Genomic DNA, 20,963 nt, shown 5'->3' on the forward strand with positions numbered 1-20,963 from the left:
CCTATTTGGAACATCCCACATGTGATCAGGCTAATTGAGAATAGATGGGTACCATGGTTGGGTATAAAAGGAGCCTCCCCAAATATGCTCAGTCATTCACAAGCAAGGATGGGGCAAGGTTCACCACTTTGCGTGAGAAAATAGTTGAACAGTTTAAGAACAACATTTCTCAAAGCAAAATTGCAAGGAATTTAGGGATTTCAACATCTACGGTCCATAATACCATCAACAGGTTCCGAGAATCTGGTGAAATCACTGTACGTATGCGCCACCGCCGGAAACCAAGATTGAATGACTATGACCTTCGATCCCTCAGACGGCACTGCCTTAAAAACCGACATGAGTGTGTGAAGGATACCACCAAATGGGCTCAGGAAAACTTCAGAAAGCCACTGTCAGTAAATACAGTTCATCACTACATCAGTAAGTGCGGGTTAAAACTCTACCATGCAAAGCAAAAGCCATTTATGAACAACATCCAGAAACGCCGCCGGGTTCTATGGGCCCGAGCTCATGTGAAATGGACTGATGCATAATGGAAATGTGTTTTGTGGTCTGATGAGTCCACTTTTCAAATTGTTTTTGGAAAGACTGGATATTGTGTCCTCCGGACCAAAGAGGAAGCGGATCATCCAGACTGTTATCAACGCAAAGTTCAAAAGCCAGCATCTGTGATGGCATTGGGGTGCATTAGTTCCCATGGCATGGGTGACTTACATTTCTGTGAAGGCAACATGAATGCTGAAAAGTACATACAGATTTTGAAGCAACATATGCTGCCATCCAAGCTACGTCTTTTTCATGGACGCCGCTGCTTATTTCAGCAAGATAATGCCAAGCCACATTCTGCATGTGTTACAACAGCGTGGCTTCAACGTAAAAGAGTCCAGGTTCTCCCCTGGCCCGCTTGCAGTGCAGACCTGTCTCCCATTGAAAATGTGTGGCGGATTATGAAGCGTAAAATATGACAGGGCAGACCCCAGACTGTTGAACAACTGAAGGGTTCATCAAGCAAGAATGGGAAAGAATTCCACATGAGAAGCTAAGAGAATTAGTGTCCTCTCTTCCAAAACATTTATTGAGTGTTATTAAAAGGAAAGGTGATGTAACAAAGTGGTGAACATGCCCTTTCCCAACTTCTACTGCACGTGTTGCAGCCATGAAATTCTAAGTTCATTATTATTTGAAAAATAAGATAAAGTTTATGAGTTTGAGCATTACAGTAAATACGTATGTTGTCTTTGTAGTGTATTCAATTGAATATAGGTTGAAAAGGATTTTCAAATCCTTTTCAAAAACATTATTTTGTTTTTAATTTACATTTTACACATTTTACATCTAACCCTAACCCAACTTCAAACGAATCCGGTTTGTATTTCAGGAGGCTGTCACGCCATGCCTGATGGAAAACCTCAACTTTGGTTAAACGCCATTTGCGCTCAAGCTTTCTACATAATTGCTTAAGCGTACGTGTTTCATCCGTGAACCACGGAGTAGGCTTTCTACAGCGAGTTTTCAGACGTCGTGGCGCTACAGAGTCGATGGGATTTAACAGTGTCGCATTGAATTCATTTGTAAGATTATCAATAGAGCCGATATATGCGGGAAATATGGCAGTTGCCGGTGGCAGTAACTCAGAGAACGCAGTCACAGTTACGAAGTTAATATTACGGCTGCTGTAATTTTGATTGCGTTCCTGTCGGTGACAGAGAGCTAAAATTTCAAATTTTATTAGGTAGTGATCAGACATAAATTGACTCCCATTCAAAATCATAATTCATGATTATAAGTGTATTTCCCACCATCACCAAACGAATCCCTTCTATGGCAAGGAATTACAAACCCAAGTCATGAAACTGGTGCTGGGAGTGTTAACAGCTTTTATCCAGCAGGTAGAGCCAGAATACAACTCACGATTTTGGGTGTGATTACGTATGTTATTGTAGAGTGAGTTTCCATGCACAGAATCGGCCCGGAACGGTCTTATTTTTGAGAATACTGTTGTGTCTTGGTATGCAATCATGCACAAGAATGTACAGTCACGTACGCGCGTGTCATCCCTGCGCATTTCAGCAAGTACATTTTTACGCACACTACGCATAGGGCAATACGCAGTGCATCATAGTTACTTGTGCTCATGGCACAATATTGCTTTTATTGCCCGTAGAGGGTATGAAATACAAACAAATAAACAATACATATGTATGGATAGGTCTCATGCCGCTGAACATTTTGAGTGGCTGAAAGTAAAAAAGTATAAAAAATATGACTGAGTTATCACATTTCAAAGAGTGTGCCATTTCTTGGACAAAATAATGCATTTCATGGTCAATTATATTTCACTGCACAATTGAATTTTCAGGTATTTGTACTTGAGTACATGATTTTTTTCCATCCATCCATCCATCCATCCATCCATCCATTCATCCATCCATCCATCCATCCATCCATCCATCCATCCATCCATCCATCCATCCATTCATCCATCCATCCATCCTCCTGGGCAGCAGCTTCAGGAGGGACTCCCAGACTTCCCTCTCCCCTGCCACTTCATCCAGCTCATCCCGGGGGATCCCAAGGCGTTCCCAGGTCAACTGAGAGACATAGTCTCTCCAGCGCGTCCTGGGTCGTCCCCGGGGTCTCCTACCGGTGGGACATGCCCAGAACACCTCCCCAGGGAGGCGTCCAGGAGGCATCCTGATGAGATACCCGAGCCACCTCATCTGGCTCCTCTCAACGTGGAGGAGTAGCGACTCTACTCAGAGTCTCTCCCGGATGACCGAGCTTCTCACCCTATCTCTAAGGGAGAGCCCGGACATCCTGCGGAGAAAACTCATTTCGGCCACTTGTATCCGGGATCTCGTTCTTTCGGTCACGACCCATAGCTCGTGACCATAGGTGAGGGTAGGAGGGTAAATCGACCGGTAAATTGAGAGCTTTGCCTTTTGGCTCAGCTCTCTCTTTACCACGACAGACCGGTACAGAGTCTGCATTACTGCCGACGCTACACCAATCCGCCTGCCAATCTCGCGCTCCATCCTCCCCTCACTCGTGAACAAGACCCCAAGATACTTAAACTAAATGATTAAATGATTTTTTTCCAACTGATTTTTTTACACGGACTTCCGAACATTTGATGTCAGATGTCTGTACCTTCTACACTTTTTTTTCAGGTCTCAGATTTTTTTCAGGCCAGGAGTCAGTTATGTCACCAGGCCACCCTGGCCTTGCCCACACGTGCATGTTCACACCCACATTTAAATGCATGGGCACAAGCAAAACGCATTTGTGCGCACACACATTGTCACGGTCGGGTGGAGCATGGAGCAGGACGACCAAGTGCAGCTTGGACCAGGGTTTATCGGTGAACTCAAAAAAGGCAAATTGACACGACGTAACCACAATAACATGAATGACTGACTGGGACGTGAACCCAGACGACATCAGGACATGACGACAGCAAGACCGGACGACAACAGGAACCAAAAAAGACCTCATGACAGGAACACACAACGTAATCCCAATACCGAACAACCACAACCAATGATCCGACAGGGAGTGAGGGGCAGACAGGACTTATATACACGACAGGTAACGAGAGGCAGGTGGGAATAATCACACTGATCATGGGCACACAGGAGGGGAGGGGCGAGCACACAGACAGAAACCAAGATAACAGACACATAGTGGAGCAGTTGGGGACGAGACGTGACACACATGCACATAATCATTCTTTGGGTTTTGTTGTGGGTAGTACCAGGAAAAACAAATCAAAATCTCTAGAATGAGGGCGAGCAAAATAATCAAACGGTCTCTCTGAGTATGACTGTGTGTGTCCTGAATTGGCCTTTCCCTTGCACTGCTCCCTGGACTTGTCTTGCCAGTATACTTTGCATCTGCTGGGAGTGTTAGAACAACCAGCATAATAATTATATTATTGACAAGAATACATTTAATCAATATCAAAAGAATGATATGGTTAAATATATGCTTTTTTCCCTCCAAATGGTTCATGCATAGTCATACCTGTCAGCTGCTCTGAGCTAGTACTGGGCCTACTTTCTGAAGCACCAAAACTGGCAATATTTCCACTTTTGCATAGGAAACATAGACATTTATTTTAATATTAATTTAGCCAGGGCCAGTTACAAAGTTTAGAGGAATGTGCAAGTAAGAAAGACTCTTCAACTTACAAAATCAACTAGAACTAAATCTAACAATAAATCAGCAGAGGGATAGCCTTATTACATGGCAGCGGCACATATACACACACAACACATGCAAACTGGCATGCATACACGCGCGGGCACATACAGTTTTTTAACGCACCGTGTGTGTGTGTGTGGGGGGGGGGGGGGGGGGGGGCTGAATAAATCCATAACTTTTCTGCATTTGGCCGCGTCCTCCTCCAGCGCCTTTCTTTTTTTGTCCCTCTACGGACCGCCTGTCCTCTTTTTACCACATTCGAAGTCCATTATCCTCACTTGCACTGCTCGCTAGTTACAGCAGCCGGCACCTTGCATAGTACAGTCAAACCTCGGTTTTCGACCACAATCTGTTCCAGAACGCGGCTCGAGAAGTGAATTGGTCTAATTCCGAATCTATTTTTCCCATTACAAATAATGGAAACATTTTTAATCCGTTCCAAGATAAAAAAAAACAAACGCCTTTTTAAAGCATTTTTTCATTTGTGCATTTTTGTACGATTGCGCAACTGCAGCGCACCGCCGAACGCGCAACCATAGCGCGCCGCCGACCGCGCAACTGCATCGCGCTGGTCGCATTATTGTGACAGAGCCGTCGCTGAAATTTAGAAAATATTTTTAAAGTCCTGATGTACTTTCCAAAATTTAAGTGGACCTCAGTGCACAGGGAGCTTAATTTGGTCCGATCGCGCAACTGCAGCGGGCCGGGCGCTCACTGTCGCATTGCTTTAAGAGCGTCTTTGTGTTTTAGGATGGCTTTACTGCTCCCACTTGCTTTCTTTGGAGGCATGATTAGGGGTTAATGCAATCCTCAAAGTAACGAAAATACCCTAACGAACGGAGTCAGTCGGCATCCGGGCCGCGCGGTCAGGTTTTCTCGGGTCCTTTCGGCTCATCTCGCGAGGTTCGACCTCCGAATTTTGTTCGACAACCGAAGCAAATAAAATCTCAAAATTTTCGTTAGAATTCCGATTAGTTCGAAAACCGGGACGTTCGAAAACCGAGGTTTGACTCTAATTACGATTCACACACCCCTTCCTCCACACGCGCTGTGTGGTTGATACGGACTGTGGGGGCGGGTGTTAATTAATATAAACCAATCGTCTTTCCCTTCTCACATGCTCCTGGCCTGGGTGGCCTGGTCTGTCTCTCTGATAGGCCAGCCGCCGCACCAGCAGACAAAAAAAGAAAAAGAGTGACGCAGAGAGACTCAGGCCAGCAGGCCAATTCAGGGCGGCGCTTCGGGAATACTCCCGGTTCTCCCGATGGTCAGTCCGGGCGTGGTGGATGCCAATGCTTCATAAAAAAAGCGGGGGGAAGGACAAAGAGAGGAATGAGGGGAATGTCAACCGTGATCTTGATTGAGATCTTCTTATCAGGTGGGGGCAAAACTGGGATTGCAGCCACGTGTACGAATGGGAACCAAGGTGCATTCACAATAGAAGCTCCAGATGAGGAGAAGGAATGGCCCGATTTGAGGATCGTGTGTTGTTGTTTGCTCTTAGAACAATTTATGTGCTGTGTCATCTTAAAAAGCAAAAGTTTCCGTCATTAAAAAATGTGCAGTCTAATCTGACAAAAGGCATACAAGGTTTTTTGTTTGTTTGTTTGTTTGTTTTGTTTTTTTTTTGCTTCGAGTTTTTGTTAATGGGGCTAATTAAGCATTTTAGGAGGTCACATGGTTCACAAAGTTTTTTAGCATAAAAGTCAACCCAATGCTAATTAATGCTTGGTTGAAATAACATGTAACATAATTTTTGTCTTCTCCCCAGTATGCGTATTAGGCAAGTTCAGAAAAGAATGGAAGCTATTTTGTGTGCAAAGGTTCTTTATTTGGAAGCTCTTGGGTTGTTTTACGGCAGCCAGTACACAATGCACTTCAGCAGATGAAACAACAACCTCATACTTCCCGTCAGAAGGCTTTATAGTGGAGGGGAAAAGAAGGAAAAACATATCCTGTTAGAGATTTGCTCACTCCAACTTATTTTGCAAGAACCACACGGGAGACAAGTAAGTCCTTTTAGACACCTGCAGGTGGAGAGCTCACACGTTGAAGGAGTGAAGTCTGAAACTCTCCCAACTGCAAGGACATATTTATTAAGAGAAAGAGTGGGGGCAAGAGTAGACTGAATAGGAAGCCCTTGTCCTCTCGTCTAAACATCTCAGGGGATGTTTTAGGTAAGGTATTTATTACCTGTTGCATTCCAACATAATCCTATGATAAAGATAACCTGGAAAACCCTAACATATCCTCATAAGGCAGACATTTGTTCTGTTATTCCCTTAATGTCTTGTTATCTACTGAATGTTTTGTATCTATGTGTCATGACGTTAATGAGCTGTGCCTTATGTGTAATTGAAAAGTTACCAAGCTTTGTGTGCTGTGTCTTTGCTCTGATGGAGCAACTATGTTTGTATAAATTAATAAGAGTATTTACACATTGCCGTTGCTCCCTCTTCAGTTGAAATAACATGTAACATAATATAATATAAATTAATATAATTTTTTTTCTTCTCCCCAATATGCGTATTAGGCAAGTTCAGAAAAGAATAGAAGGTATTTTGTGTGCAAAGGTTTTGTTTTCAATTTATCAAAACGGGTATTAAATTCAAAAGTCACTTCTTAACTATGTAGTTAATTTTCAGTCTGGTTTTGTTTTACTTTTAATTAGGTTTCAAATCAATACTTGTACTTTGACCAAAGTATTTTTTACACAAGTATCCCTACTTCTACTTGAGTGCAGGGTATGAACACTGCCTATGGCTGCTCTTTTCAGGCCTTCCTCCACTCGGAACTCACTGCGCCTCAACTCCGTGTCTGAAAGAAAAACTCCGAGAGCTCCTTTGTCTCCTAGAAGAGGGTTCGGAGCCATCTGGTCCATGCAGCCAGAGGACGTTGACCACGTCTTCCAGGCGCTTCGCAAAGGCCTCAGGTAGGGTTACTCCAGGTCACGTGCCATTTTCTGCTCATGTGGCACGGATGGTAGGTCTGCCATCTAAGATCTATTGTCTGAGTTCAGAAATCTGATGACTCACCTCTGAGGCCCGAAGTCTGTTATCTAATGTGTGAGAAGTGAGTTCTGATTCCTGAAATCTTTTGCTTGGGATCTGAAGATTGGTATTAGGCGAGTGAAATTTCCCATCTGAGCTTTGAATTGCGAGCTCAGAGTTCTGAAAACAGATATGGGATCTCTAATGTGAATTCTGAGGATTGATATCTTATGTTTTTAGGTCTGAAATTTGGATGTCAAAGCTCTGTTGTCTAAAGTGTGAGGTCTGAAGTACTGTACATGGACAAGAGGTTTAGAGTCTGTAATGTCTAACATCTGAGGTCTGCAATCCAAGTTGTGAAAATTGAGGCCTGAGTTCCAAGGTCTGACTTATGAAGACTGGTATTTGTGGTCTGAAGTCTAATATCTGATGTTTGAAGTCTAAGATCAAGGGTCTGAAAAGGAATTTTGGGTCTCACATGCAAGTTGTGAGAATTGATATCTGGTCTGAAATCTCAGATCTGTAGTCTGAGATTTGAAGTCTGTTATCCAAAGTCAGCGGTCTAAAAAACTGAGATGAGAGATCAACAGATTGATGGTCAAGGACTCAAATATACCGCCTGATATTTAACCTCAGAAATCTAGGTCTGAAAACTGAGCTTGGACGTCTAAAGTGCGAGTGTATGTGCACGTGTGTGTGCACGTGTGTCTCCGCAGGGAGCATGTGCACCGTCACCAGACTGAGATGGACTTTCTGTCTTCACGCCTACAAGAAACAAAAAGAAACTCCAGGCTGGTGAGTTCACAACGACCTTTTGGACACTATTATGATAGCGAGGTTATCCAGAAAAAGAGAAGAAGTAAGTCATTTTCATCTCTCACCTGTGTGATTTCCACCTTCTGCTCCGTATCCAGATCGTCTTCTCGTTTCACTGCTGAATGTGGAGATGCTACTCAGTACGAGGGCAGATTCTCATCCACTGGCCACTCCAAACTCCCCGCCAAAAACGTTACTTTTTGCTTTGCCTTCTAATTGTGGTTTTCTTAAAATAATGCTGTACAAAATCAATATAGAATGTCTTTGCATATTAGCATGTGAAGTCAAATAAAGCTAACGAATGTCAAAGAGGCCCTACTAGCCACCTTTGAATGTTGTGTACCTTGGAAGAATCGCCCCTAGCATAGACCCTAATTCATCCTGATGGTCACGTGTGGGTCAAACTATATCTGATGGCGCAAGCCCAGAAGTTTAGGTCAGCGCTCGAGACCAAACAATATCCCTTAATGCATGGCCTCATTTGTCTTTGCAGGGCTTTCAGTACGACCTTGACAAGGTGAGCAACTCTTCTCGAGCTTCGTGTCTCTCAGGGTCAACCAACAATCACTTGCCGTTCGACTTTGCTCTTGCAGGAGATTCGAGTTCAAGAGAGGCTGATCCGCAAGTTGGAATTCCAAATCAGCAAGGTAAATGCTCCAGTTAGGAAAGTGTGACATCACTATCTCGAGTCCTAAACTTTATTTCTGGCCAGTTATCAATTACTGTGATAAAACAACAACAACAAAAATCAGCCAAAGAGGAGTCCAGCTGGACTCAAGTCACAAATAGAGCATAAAACGTACAGTGCTCACAGGTGTCTCTTCTCTCTTTGCCACCTGGCAACTTGGGGCACAGCACGCCACTTTGGCCATGATCACATTTACGAAAAGATGCTGAAGTGGGACGTTGCGAAACTGCACCTCTATGGTAAAGATCACAAGCTCATTGAATTGAGCCAAACAGTCCAAGTTAGAACAAATTGTAATTCCCTCCGCAAGCAGTTGAGCTAAAGACAGCTTTATGCAACAGTGTTTGCCATCACTCAGCACGCACACCAGCTAACACGTTAGCCAGCTGCCAACCTGCCAAATGTCGATATCACTAAGTCACACGCATTCAGTCTCAGATACAACACTAGTGTTGAACGTGAGGCTGGCGAGCCCTTCAGCCAGAACATAGCAAGGAATAAAACAAATAAATACGTATGTGGTGACCTCTTTGCAGATTTCATCTACGACTGGAGGCCAGTGCTCTGGAACGTAATAGTGATTGAGCCTGGCGCACACGAGGCACCATTTGTGCTCGTCGTCCCGGGCGCTTGTTGCGTCGTGCACGCCAGGCTTTAATGAGGCCGTACTGTGCTAAGGCGGATCTGTGCTTTCCCACTAAGGCTACTTCTGACTGAGATGCTACCAATTACGTAATCCTAAGCGCAGGTGGACGAGCTCTACGAGAACTACTGCATCCAGTGGCGTCTCTGCCAGGGAGCTGTCAACATGAAGAGAGCCTTCTCCCTGGCACCCTCCACCAAGGAGTCTAGGGAGAGCCTCCTGGAGCTGGGACGCAGCCACAGGCACAGCGAGCAGGTTCTTACCACTCCCAATTTGTTGTTTACTCACACTCAGCCCTTTCCATTGTACGGACTTCAAGAGTTGCCCAGTTACACGATTGCATGCTTGCCATCGGGATGCCGAGCACAATGGTGACAGCCGTCGGTGGGTGGGTCACAACACCTTGTGCTCGCGAGGAATTCCAGCAGAAAAACACCTCTTTGCCTTTATTACGCAACAACAGTGACCTAGTCGATAAAAGCAACTTGTGTTCTCTCTGCAGGCCATGTCGGCCATGGAGGAAGAGCTGGAGGTACTCCTGGGAGAACTTCACGTCAAGATGAAAGGTAGAAAAGGAAGAGGTGGATTGCCTGTAACCAACGACGTTAGAATGGATGGATGGTTTTCATGCTTTTTCCACGCCCAGGTCTCATTGGTTTCGCCCGGCTATGTCCCAGAGACCAGTATGAGGTGAGCATCTCCAGCCAACTCCACCTACCTAGCTCGCTAGCTCCTGAGCTTCCTCCTTTCTGTCTTAAGTAAGGTGCCTACTTTCTTATCCTTTTGCGTCTTGGCGGTTCAGGTCGTGCTGCAGTTGGGCCGTCAGCGCTGGAGGATTCGCGGCCGGATCCAAAGCGACGACGTCCAGTCCTGGGACGAGGAGGAGATGCTCTTCCTACCGCATATCAAGCACAATTTTGAGATCAAGGTGAGGCGGAGGCTTTCTACAGCAATTCTTCTCAAATTGGGGCTCCAAATACTCTGCAATAAATCAAGTATGAGTGCATCAATAAAAGAAAACAAAGAAACTTTGCTCAAGTTTTTAGCCAATCCCTCCTCGCAACTGGAGCTTTGGGCCAATCAAAAGCTCTAAAATAAATTCTTGCTAAACATTGTTTTGCCTTGCGTGCTAAGCATTAAGCCCGCAAATTTTTCGAAGGCTAAGCGATGTGATAGGTTTGGATTCACAGCGTGTTGCTCTCTTTCTTTTGCACTCTGACAGTCAACTGCGACTGGGAGTTGAAGGAAACCAACAACTTGCAGCCAGTTTCAACAATTCCTCACAAACATTCTTCACTCAACATTTTCTTAATTCCTCTCAAATTTAGGGGTATGGATGCTTGTAATGTTTAACTGGCATTAGGGTTAGGAAAGGCTTCTTGGAAACATTTGTGGCCCACAAACTTGAGGATGCTGAAGTCAGCACCCCCTCGTTCAGGTTTCGGAGGCCAAGGGTCTGGGCTGGCAGCTGGTGGGTGCGGTCACCTGTGCCAGCGCACACTTCTTTGTGGCTACTCCCCAACTCATGCTGGTGGACATCACCCAGCTGGGTACCATCAAGCTACAGCTGGAGGTTACCTGGAAGTAAGTAAGACACACAAAGGCACACCACCACCACCACCGAAACAACACTTACCGATTGCATTTTGTGATTCTGCGTGTATAGTCCATTGGACAGCAGTGAGAAGGTGGGACTTATGTCCAGCTGCCGACCATCTGGGTGGAGCAGGAAGACTTTGGTGCAAAGCTGGACCGCACCCAGCACGCCGTCCATCTCGGAGAAGTACTTCCTGGTGAGTGTGTGGCAATGACCTGATAGCGACAGTAGGTGTTGGGGAGCCTGAGGACTGTATAGGGTGTTGGCTCGCAAGGGTATGCCCGTCTCTTGCGTGTACAATGCCCGTACGATGCAAGGCAAACCTAAAGGAGCGCGCTGGAGCTGTCAATCAAACGGCATGCGCGCCAAACAAACCACGATTGGACAAACAACAGCACAACAGTGGACAGTAGTAACAGTTAAAGTGTACTCACTTTGTATCAAAGACGTACACGGTCACAGCAACACGCACACGGTCGATATCAGCAGCGTCGAACTCCTTTCTCTGTCATCGTTTTAGCGATTGAGTTGACCCACATGCAGAAAAACCAACTCTGACGTCCACAATGAGTGAGAAGTGTTTATTGGAGGAGCTGCAGTGGAGGTAGAGCGGGATGATCGGAGCCAGGAGCACGGAGCGGGAGCAGAAATGGTGGTGCGTGTGGAGTTCAGCCAGAGCGGGGTAGATTTTGGCGGTGATCGATGGAGGTAATCAGAGGATCTGAAGAACGTGGCGTCGATGAGCAAGGCGAGAACTATGAGCGAGGAGCTAGAGGCACAACCGTGGAGGTGATCACACTGAAGGGACACTCAGGCGACGAGCAGTTGACAGCATGTTCCTTAATAGCCCTCCTTTAACGAGCCTGATGAACCACACCTGGGTCCTCTGCACTCTGCCACTCTGCTCACGGTTGCTCCCTGTGGACAAAAGAAGTATGCCACCCCGGACCCTGACACCCACGCTTCTTTCAACGGCCGCCCCCTGGCGGCCCAGAAGAGGAAGACGGGAGTGACGACCAGTAGTCCTAGATGAGAGTAGGGTCGCAGATGTAGGAACGGGGCACCCACGACTGGTCCTCGGGCCCATAGCGCTCCCAGTCAACGAGGTACTGCCACCCACGGCCCCGCCGATGGGCGTCCACGATCCGTCGGACCGGGTAGACCGAGTCGCCATCAAGATCCCGGGCAGGAGGCGCGGTCTTGGCTGGGGGAAGGAGCTCACTGGACTCGACCGTCTTAATCTGTGAGACGTGGAAGGTGGGATGGACTCAGAGGCTTGGAGGAAGATGGAGACGACCTGGGTAATAAACTGGGGCAGGCGTGCGTCATCCGTCAGCATACTTGCAGTTCTGTTCGATGGACCGGTGAAGGGCCTTGACGGCGTTGGACCAAACGTTCTTGCAGCGTCGTATATGGTGGCGAACAGACGTGACCGCGATCTCCTTCTGATCGGCTGGAAACAGCGGCAGTCGATAACCTAACGAAATCTCGAACGGGGAGAGTCCTGTGGCAGAGGAGACATGAGAATTGTAGGCATACTCTACCCAGGGAAGAAACTTGTTCCACTCTGACGGGTTATCAGAGCAGAGACATCGGAGCAGAGACATCGGAGCAGAGACATCGGAGCAGAGACATCGGAGCGCGGCCTCGAGCTCCTGGTTCAAGCGCTCGGTCTGCCCGTTTGTCTGGGGATGGTAGCCCGGTGTCAGGGAGACCTTTACATCGAGGGCTGAACAGAACTGTTTCCACACCTGGGATATGAACTGGGGACCTCGATCGGACAGGATCTCCTGCGGGACACCATGGAAACGGAATACGTGTTTGACGAGAAGCTGAGCTGTCTGGAACGCAGAGGGGAGTTTTCTGAGCAGTACAAGGTGACATGACTTGGAGAAGCGGTCGACGATGGTGAAGATGGTGGTATGGGACTAGGGACGGTTGGGTATGGCGAGAAGCTGTAGAAGACGAGCAGGGGGTCTTTGGGAGGACTTGTTGCGAGCGCAGATGGGACAGGCGAGAACGTATTCCCTGATGTCCTTGTGGACGGATGGCCACCAGAAACGTCTGGTGATCAACGCGATGGTGCAGCTGGTCACGGAATGGGCTGAGAACTTGGCCGAATGAAACCAGTGAATTAGGAGAGGATGGACTGAGGAAGGGATGTAGGTCCTTCCCCGTGGCCCCGTGCCTGGACCGGGTTCCCGTAGCTGAGCCTGAGCAACGAGCCCCTCGATATCCCAGGAGAGGGAGCCTATGGTGCAACTGGGGGGAAGGATGGGAGCTGGTTCCTCCACTGACTTGCCGGGAGTGAATTGGAGGGACAAGGCGTCTGGCTTTGTGTTCTGGGAGCCTGGGCGATAAGAAATTGACAAAACGGGAGAAAAACAAGGACCAGCGAGACTGTCGAGGATTCAGGCGTTTGGCGGACTGTAGATACGACAGATTCTTGTGGTCGCTCCAGACCAGCACGGGTTGCTCAGTGCCCTCCAGCCAGTGACGCCACTCCTCAAGCGCCAACTTAATGGCCAAAATTTCCCGGTCACCGACATCATAATTCCTCTCTGCAGGTGACAGACATCGGGAGAAACAGGCACAGGGGTGAAGCTTCCCATCAGAGTCCGAGCGCTGTGACAAGATAGCCCCTACTCCTGTGTCGGAAGCGTCGACCTCCAGGGTAAATTGTTTGCAGGGATCCGGATGAATGAGGATTGGTACCTGTGAGAACCTCTCCTTTAAAGTGATGAACGCGGCGTTAGCTTCTTGAGTCCAGGTGAATGTTGTCTTGGTCGAGGTCAAGGCTGCTAGGGGAGCGGCTGTCTGACAGTAGTTGCGAATGAATCGACGGTAAAAGTTGGCAAACCCAAGGAAGCGTTGGACCTGGTTGCGGTTCCCAGGAACGGGCCAGTCCAGGACGGCCTTGATCTTGCCGGGGTCAGGCCGAACTTGACCTCCCTCGAGAATGAATCCCAAGAATGTGATGGATTGTTTGTGAAACTCGCACTTCTCAGTCTTGACAAACAAGCGATTTTCCAGGAGGCACTGCAGCACCAGGCGGACATGGTGGCGATGTTCTGAGAGGTTCCGTGAATAGATGAGGATGTCATCAAGGTAGACAAAGATGAATATGTTGAGGAAGTGCTGATGGACATTGATGACTAAGGCTTGAAAAACTGCGGGGGTGTTGCAAAGTCCAAAGGGCATGACAAGGTAACTCAAAGTGGCCTAGCGGGGTCTTGAAAGCGGTCTTCCACTCATCTCCCTGGTGGATCCTGACCAGATGATATGCATTACGGAGGTCGAGCTTGGTGAAGATGGTGGACTCCTGGACTGATTCAAATGCTGATGAGAGGAGGGGAAGAGGATACCTGTTTTTGACGGTGGTGAGGTTGAGGCCATGGTAGTCAATGCAAGGGCGGAGAGTCTTATCCTTCTTGCCCACAAAGAAGAAACCTGACCCCAGGGGTGAGGAGGATGGGCGAATGATGCCAGCGACCAGTGATTCATTGATGTAAGTCTCCATAGCTTGTCTCTCTGTGCGTGAGATATTGTAGAGTCTACTGGACGGTAGCGGGGCTCCGGGAAGAAGCTCAATGGCGCAATCATAGGGGCAATGTGGCGGTAAGGATGAAGCCTTGCTCTTGTTTAAAACCTGTCTTAGGTCATGGTATTCTTTGGGCACTTGTGAAAGATCGATCGGGCCAGGTTCCTCGGGTGCTACTAGCGGCGGGCGAGATGGCACGGCAGACTGAAGACAAGAGGATAAGCATGTCGTGGACCAGGACTTGATTAGGCATTCTGACCAGTTGATCTGAGGGTTGTGTCTCTGGAGCCAGGGGAAACCAAGTACAAGGCCTGACTGTCTTACGGGGAAGACATAAAAGGAAATGATTTCACGATGGTTGCCAGAGATGATTAGCTCCACGGGTTTGGTGCGTTGGGTTATGCTGGAGAGCCCTCTCCCATCGAGGGCAGAGACAGCGAGAGGCGTAGGGAGAGGTTCTGTCTCGACTTTGGCTCAGGAGACGAATTCCTGGTCGATCCAGTTTCTCTCGCACCCCGAGTCGACCAGCGCGGATAGCTTGTAGTGATGGTTGTGCACAGACATCATGGCGGGTAGGGAGAAGCGGGGAGACTTAACACTTGTCGGCTGGTCCGGCGGTCCTCCCCTCAAGACCGCCGGACCCTCCCATTTGGCCGAACCGGACAGTAGGCGATGAAATGATCCGGGGAGCCGCAGTACAGACACTGTCGGGACTCGCGGCGCTGCTGCAGCTCCTCCGGAGACAGTCGGGCCCGGCCAATGTGCATGGCCTCGGGTTCTGAAGAGGACGGGCTAGGTGATCGCCTGGGCGGACTGGGTCTGGCTAAAAAAAACTGTGATCTCTCCTCCGTCCGCTCCCATGAAGAGCTTCTCCATCTCTCCCTAATTCGATTGTCCAACCTAATGGCCAGGGAAATCAGGTCGTCCAAAGTCCCTGGTTCTTCCAGGACTGCCAGTTCGTTCTTTAAGGACTCATTTAAGGCTATGAAATAAGCCGTTTTCAAGGCTACAAGGCCCCACCCGGACGCAGCTGCTAACATACGAAACTCAATAGAGAAATCTGACACGGTGTTGTTCCCTTGCCTAAGCCCCCACAACCGGCTAGACACACCGGTCTGATCGGTCTCGGTCGAAAAGGTCTGCTTAAATTCCTTTAAAAACTCTTCGTAAGAACAGCCAAAAGGCCTGCAGTCAGAAAATCGGGCTTCTGCCCAATTTAGCGCCTTGCCCGTGAGGAGTCCCAAAATAAACGAGATCTTAGCTCCGTCGTGGGAAAAAGACTGGGGAGACCGATTAAAAACTAGCAAACATTGCAGGAGGAAACCTCTGAAATTACCACCCTCTCCGGAGAACTTCTTCGGATGAGGGGAACGAACCTCGCCGAAGTGCAGACTCGGTGGCGATACTGAGGAGCTCGAGGCGCCAGCTGGCGGCAAGGTGACCTGGGTGTTTTGAAGCAATCTGGTAACTTGTTTCAGTTGATCGTTGGTTCGCTGCTTCTGCTCCAGGAGGGCTTGGAGAGTGGACTCGTGGGATTGGAGTTGGTATTGCTGTTTTGCGAGGGCGCGTCTGAGTGGCTCTGCTGGGTCTGATTGGCCTGAGTGTTCTGTCATCGTTTTAGCAATTGAGTTGACCCACATGCAGAAAAACCAACTCAGACATCCAGAATGAGTGAGGAGTGTTTATTGGAGGAGCTGCGGTGGAGGTAGAGCGGGATGATCGGAGCCAGGAGCACGGAGCAGGAGCAGCAATGGCGGAGCATGTGGAGTTCAGCCAGAACGGGGTGGATCTTGGCGGTGATCGGTGGAAGTAATCAGAGGATCTAAAGAACGTGGCGTCAATGAGCAAAGGCAAGAACTATGAGCGAGGAGCTAAAGGCACAACCGTGGAGGTGATCACACTGAAGGGACACTCAGGCGACGAGCAGTTGACAGCATGCTCCTTAAGAGCCCTCCTTTAACGAGCCTGATGAACCGCACCTGGGCCCTCTGCACTCTGCTCACGGTTGCTCCCTGTGGACAAAAGAAGTATGCCGCCCCGGACCCTGACAGTCTGTAACTTACCGCTGCGCAACAAGCTGTAATTCACGCAAGATTTAAGGCAAGGTGACGTAATTTTCGGCACAACATGGACACATCTCGACACGACAATATTCAACACAAAATATATATTGATTTTCAGCATCAATATGAGAACCTTTCTCACAGTAGGTGTATAAGCAGTTAGGTAGGAAGATGAACAAGTTGGCCATCAAAAAGATGGTTAGCTCGGAAGCTAAGAACATAGATATGTGGTAGTTAGGGACTAGCTAGGTAGTTAAAAAAAAATTGGGGCCTTCACACACACATTCACACCGTCACTCACACACAAACATTCACACCGTCATATGTGGGAATCGAACTCATGGTGTCGGCACACAAGACAAGCACGTGTGTCCCTACACCATCAGCGACTCCCAGGGAGTTACATTTTACGTAGCTAGGCAGGAAGCTAGGTTGATAGGTAGCTAGCAAGGGAGCAAATGTATCAAGTTAGGTAAATTTTTGTCAACTAAGCTGGTCGGTGGGTAGCTAATGAAGATGTGAATATAAAAATATTGTGTCTGAATTTGATTTTTGTGTTGCAGTCAATGGTTCAAGAGCTGCAGGAAGGAGGAGGAGGAGCTTCAGTCCCACTCCGAATGATAAAAAGTGGGCGGGACAGGGGTGTGTCTTTAATGAGCTACCTGTCACACTCGTCCATCACATCCAGCCTCTCACAGGCCAAGACGCCGCCCAGGTACATGCACACAGCACAGCACACCCCACTCACTCCACAATCAACCTTCTATGCCTCCATCCACCCAATATTCTGTCCGTCCATCCTTTCATCCATTTGTTTGCCTAATCAACCATCCATCCAGCTATACATCAATGATTCGAATTGATTTGATTTGACTTTATTAATTCATGTTTGCAGTGGAGCCAAAAAAAAAAGGCCCGACTGAAGGGACAGCAGAACAATAACAACAGTAAAATATTAAATATTTAAAAACATGTTTTTCAAGGCAGCGGAGCATGGAAATTCAATCATCCTTCCAGCCAGCCATCTAGTTTTCTGTCCTTCTTTCCGCCCAGCCTATTTTAAAAGCTTCTGCATCCATTTGGCCATCCATCTTTTCACCATTTCATTCCACCGTTCATCCAGCCAACCTTTCTTCAGGCCATCAGTCCACTTTTGTTCCTTCCCTTTAAAATTTCATCCATCCAACAATTCAGCTTTCCTTCTGCGCATCCATTATTTAATTTATTGTTCCATCCATCCAACCTCAGCAGCAGCAGCGTGGCAGGTAGTCACACTCAATTTTCCCTGGGGGAGGATGGAGAGGGAAGAGTGACTGGCGAGAGGAGAGGGAGGAAGCTGGGTGGGAAGGAAGAGGAGGAGGAAGACGATAACGGGGAGCCCTGGAGAGGAACGTTTGCTTCTTCGACTTCTCTCGTGGATCTTCCCAGGTGACAACTTCAGCATCAGTCATCTCAGCCGTGTTGAAGCAAGTTTAATCAAGTTTGGCAAAGTTTTTTTTTTTTCACTTTCAACTTAATCAATCATATACGTTTTGCATCAAACGGCTTCCTGTCTCTATTGTGGTCACTTCCGAGCATTTAAAACCCATGAAAGGGAATTTTAGGGTGTTTTCACACCTGGAGCCTTTTAAAAGAACCAAAGTCAGGCCTCTTTAAGTCAGGCCTCTTTAAGTGGACCAAAAAGTGGACCAAGAGGAAACAAAGTCAGTTCTTTTTGTGTTCACATTGTGAGTGTATTTCAAAGAGGACCGAGTTCTTCTTTTGTTTTTGCGCCTGCAGTCACGTAACCAATCTACGGCAAGCCAAGGAGGTTACAATACAGTGCAAAAAGGCGAAGTGAACCCAGTGCGCTTTGTGTTCACAATGCACAGATTAGGTGAACCGTACCGTTGACTTTTTAGCGAACCGGTGGTCTCAGGGTGTTTTCACACTTGGTCCCTTTCAGCCCTCTAAACGAACTCAGATCGATGACTCAGAATTTTTTGTGCATATGTGAACACGCCAACCGTACTCAGACCCCTTTAAAACGAACCGTACCTCACTACGGTTCGCTAAAAAGTCAACGGTACGGTTCACCTAATCTGTGCATTGTGAACACAAAGTGCACTGGGTTCACTTCGCCTTTTTGCACTGTATTGTAACCTCCTTGGCTTGCCGTAGATTGGTCACGTGACTGCAGGCGCAAAAACAAAACTGTAGAGAACAGAGAATCCAAAGTATGGCAGCAGCGAGTCGTGGTCGTGACCGTGGTTCTAATAGTAAACGTAGAGAATCATGTGCCGTTCAAAGTTCTTCCACGGCACCTGGACGCGGCATAGTTTGGGGAGAAGACGAAACGGAATGTCTTTTGGAAATTTGGAACGACGACAGCATTAAATCACAACTATCTACGACCCACCGTAATGCGAAAGTATTTCAAGAATTTTCTGAGAATGAAAGCAGCCGGTTTTGATAGAACTTCAAAACAATGCAGAATAAAAGTGAAAAAACTAAAGTATTTAGCTACTAGAGATAAAATGCGAAGAAGTAGGGAGTCAGGGGATTTCAAAAACTACCCAGAATGCAGTGCAGTGGGAGTGTGAGAGCTCTAGAGTCTAGAGGACCTAGTGTGAACAGAAAGAGGACTGAGGCCCCATCAAGGCTGAACTGAACCAGAAAGAGAACTCGGTCCTCTTTGAAATACACTCACAATGTGAACACAAAAAGAACTGAGTTTATTTCCTCTTGGTCCACTTTTTGGTCCACTTAAAGAGGCCTGACTTTGGTTCTTTTAAAAGGGTCCAGGTGTGAAAACACCCTCAGTACGGTTCGTTTTAAAGGGGTCTGAGTACGGTTGGCGTGTTCACCTATGCACAAAAAAATGCTGAGTCATCAATTTGAGTTCGTTTAGAGGGCTGAAAGGGACCAATTGTGAAAACACCCTTAAATACAGTGGAGCCTCGGTTTTCGACCACAATCCGTTCCAGAAGGCTGTTCGAGAAGTGAATCATTCAAATTCCTAATCATGTTTTCCCATTACAAATAATGGAAAAAAATTAATCCGTTCCAAGCAAAAAAAAAACGCCTTTTTTAAGCATTTTTTCGTTTGCGCATTTTTGTCCAATCGCGCAACTGCAGCGCACCGCCAAACGCGCAACCGTAGCGCATCGCCGACCGCGCAACTGCACCGCGCTGGTCGCATTATTGTGACAGAGTGGTCGCTAAAATTTAGAAAATATTTTTGAAGTCCTGATGTACTTTCCAAATTTTAAGTGGACCTCAGTGCGCAGGGAGCTTAATTTGGTCCGATTCCGCAACCGCAGCGCGCCGGGCGCTTACTGTCGCATTGCTTTAGGAGCGTCTTTGTGATTTAGGATGGCTTTACTGCTCCCACTTGCTTCCTTTGGAGGCATGATTAGAGTTGATGCAATCCTCAGAGTAACAAGAATGTAATAACGAACGAAGTTAGTTGGCAAGCGGGTCCTCTCGGCTCATCTTGCGAGACTCGACAACCGAATTTCGTCCATCATCCGAAGCAAAAAATCCCGAATTCTTTGTTCGAATACCGAGGCTTCACTGTACCTTCTTATTTCCTGTTTGATTCTCCAAAATATAAGTCACATGGGCCTTATTCAAAGCCCAACACTTGCAAATTTGCCTTTTGTGTGTGTGCGTGTGTGTGTGTGTGTGTGTGTGCGTGTGTGTGTGTGTGTGTGTGTGTGTGTGTGTGTGTGTGTGTGTGTGTGTGTGTGTGTGTGTGTGTGTGTGTGTGTGTGTGTGTGTGTGTGTGTGTGTGTGTGTGTGTGTGTGTGTGTGTGTGTGTGTGTGCGTGTGTTTTCTACCAGTTTACATTTGGTAACACTTTAGGGTTTAGGGGATTTTGGGTTTGGATTCAAACAAGGAATCTTTGTTTCTCATTTCCCCTGGAGTTTTGAGTTTTTCCTTGCCCTCTTGGGAGTTTAAGATCAGGGGATGTTTGAGAATATCTTTCGTTTTTCACATGTCCTGAGTATTGTTGTTAGTGACCTAAATGTTGAACAGAGGCTGTGATTTACCGAAGTCAAATTCCTTGTTTGGCACGCTCAAACATGGCGAATAAAAAACTCTTGAATCTTGAATCTTGATACGCTGACTGACTAGAGAAGCATTCCATTCGAATTGAAGAGGATGCGGTGAAAACGCCCTCTGCTGGCTGCACCACGCAGCTCCAAATAAACTGCAATTAGCAGAGTTGAAAACTACAAATGATGGCTACAGATGATGTTGGTTAAAAACTGCAGGAGTTAGTGTTAAGGCTTTGACAATATTTGTCAGTTTTAGGTCCAGCACCCCGGATATCCTCAAAGACAACCCCGCAGGAAGTTGCGAGGAGGCCGAGGACGGGCAGCCCGATGGGGTCAGCCGGGAATGCAAAGTTTGTTGAGCTATTCTTTGTTGGAC

The 20,963-nt window shown here is 47.4% G+C and overlaps 1 protein-coding gene and 1 long non-coding RNA gene across 9 annotated transcripts in view; one reads left to right on the top strand and one right to left on the bottom strand.

The window, feature by feature from the left end:
- Positions 1 to 20,963, top strand: part of ripor3 (RIPOR family member 3) — a 53,678-nt gene that overhangs the window by 22,915 nt on the left and 9,800 nt on the right. For 3 of the 8 annotated variants that reach the window (XM_088388548.1, XM_088388547.1, XM_088388554.1), the window contains 13 exons: positions 6,983 to 7,138; positions 7,913 to 7,991; positions 8,506 to 8,529; positions 8,606 to 8,659; positions 9,449 to 9,598; positions 9,846 to 9,909; positions 9,990 to 10,033; positions 10,146 to 10,271; positions 10,782 to 10,927; positions 11,010 to 11,136; positions 17,108 to 17,259; positions 17,793 to 17,972; positions 20,838 to 20,937. In XM_088388548.1, coding sequence (XP_088244674.1) covers positions 6,983 to 7,138; positions 7,913 to 7,991; positions 8,506 to 8,529; positions 8,606 to 8,659; positions 9,449 to 9,598; positions 9,846 to 9,909; positions 9,990 to 10,033; positions 10,146 to 10,271; positions 10,782 to 10,927; positions 11,010 to 11,136; positions 17,108 to 17,259; positions 17,793 to 17,972; positions 20,838 to 20,937 — 1,402 coding nt within the window. Of the gene's footprint in view, positions 1 to 5,562; positions 5,585 to 6,982; positions 7,139 to 7,912; positions 7,992 to 8,505; positions 8,530 to 8,605; positions 8,660 to 9,448; positions 9,599 to 9,845; positions 9,910 to 9,989; positions 10,034 to 10,145; positions 10,272 to 10,781; positions 10,928 to 11,009; positions 11,137 to 17,107; positions 17,260 to 17,792; positions 17,973 to 20,837; positions 20,938 to 20,963 lie in introns of those variants that run through there. The other 5 variants (XM_088388555.1, XM_088388550.1, XM_088388549.1 and 2 more) reach the window with 5 other exon arrangements.
- Positions 10,941 to 12,414, bottom strand: LOC148390324 (uncharacterized). Its single transcript, XR_015861150.1, has 3 exons — positions 12,282 to 12,414; positions 11,375 to 12,181; positions 10,941 to 11,282 (listed from the first exon to the last, which is right to left on the bottom strand). It is a non-coding gene; the product is annotated as an uncharacterized LOC148390324 (long non-coding RNA).

Source organism: Syngnathus floridae, chromosome 11 (genome assembly GCF_059516105.1).
Source record: "Syngnathus floridae isolate MCC-2025c chromosome 11, RoL_Sflo_1.0, whole genome shotgun sequence".
NCBI lineage: Eukaryota > Metazoa > Chordata > Actinopteri > Syngnathiformes > Syngnathidae > Syngnathus > Syngnathus floridae.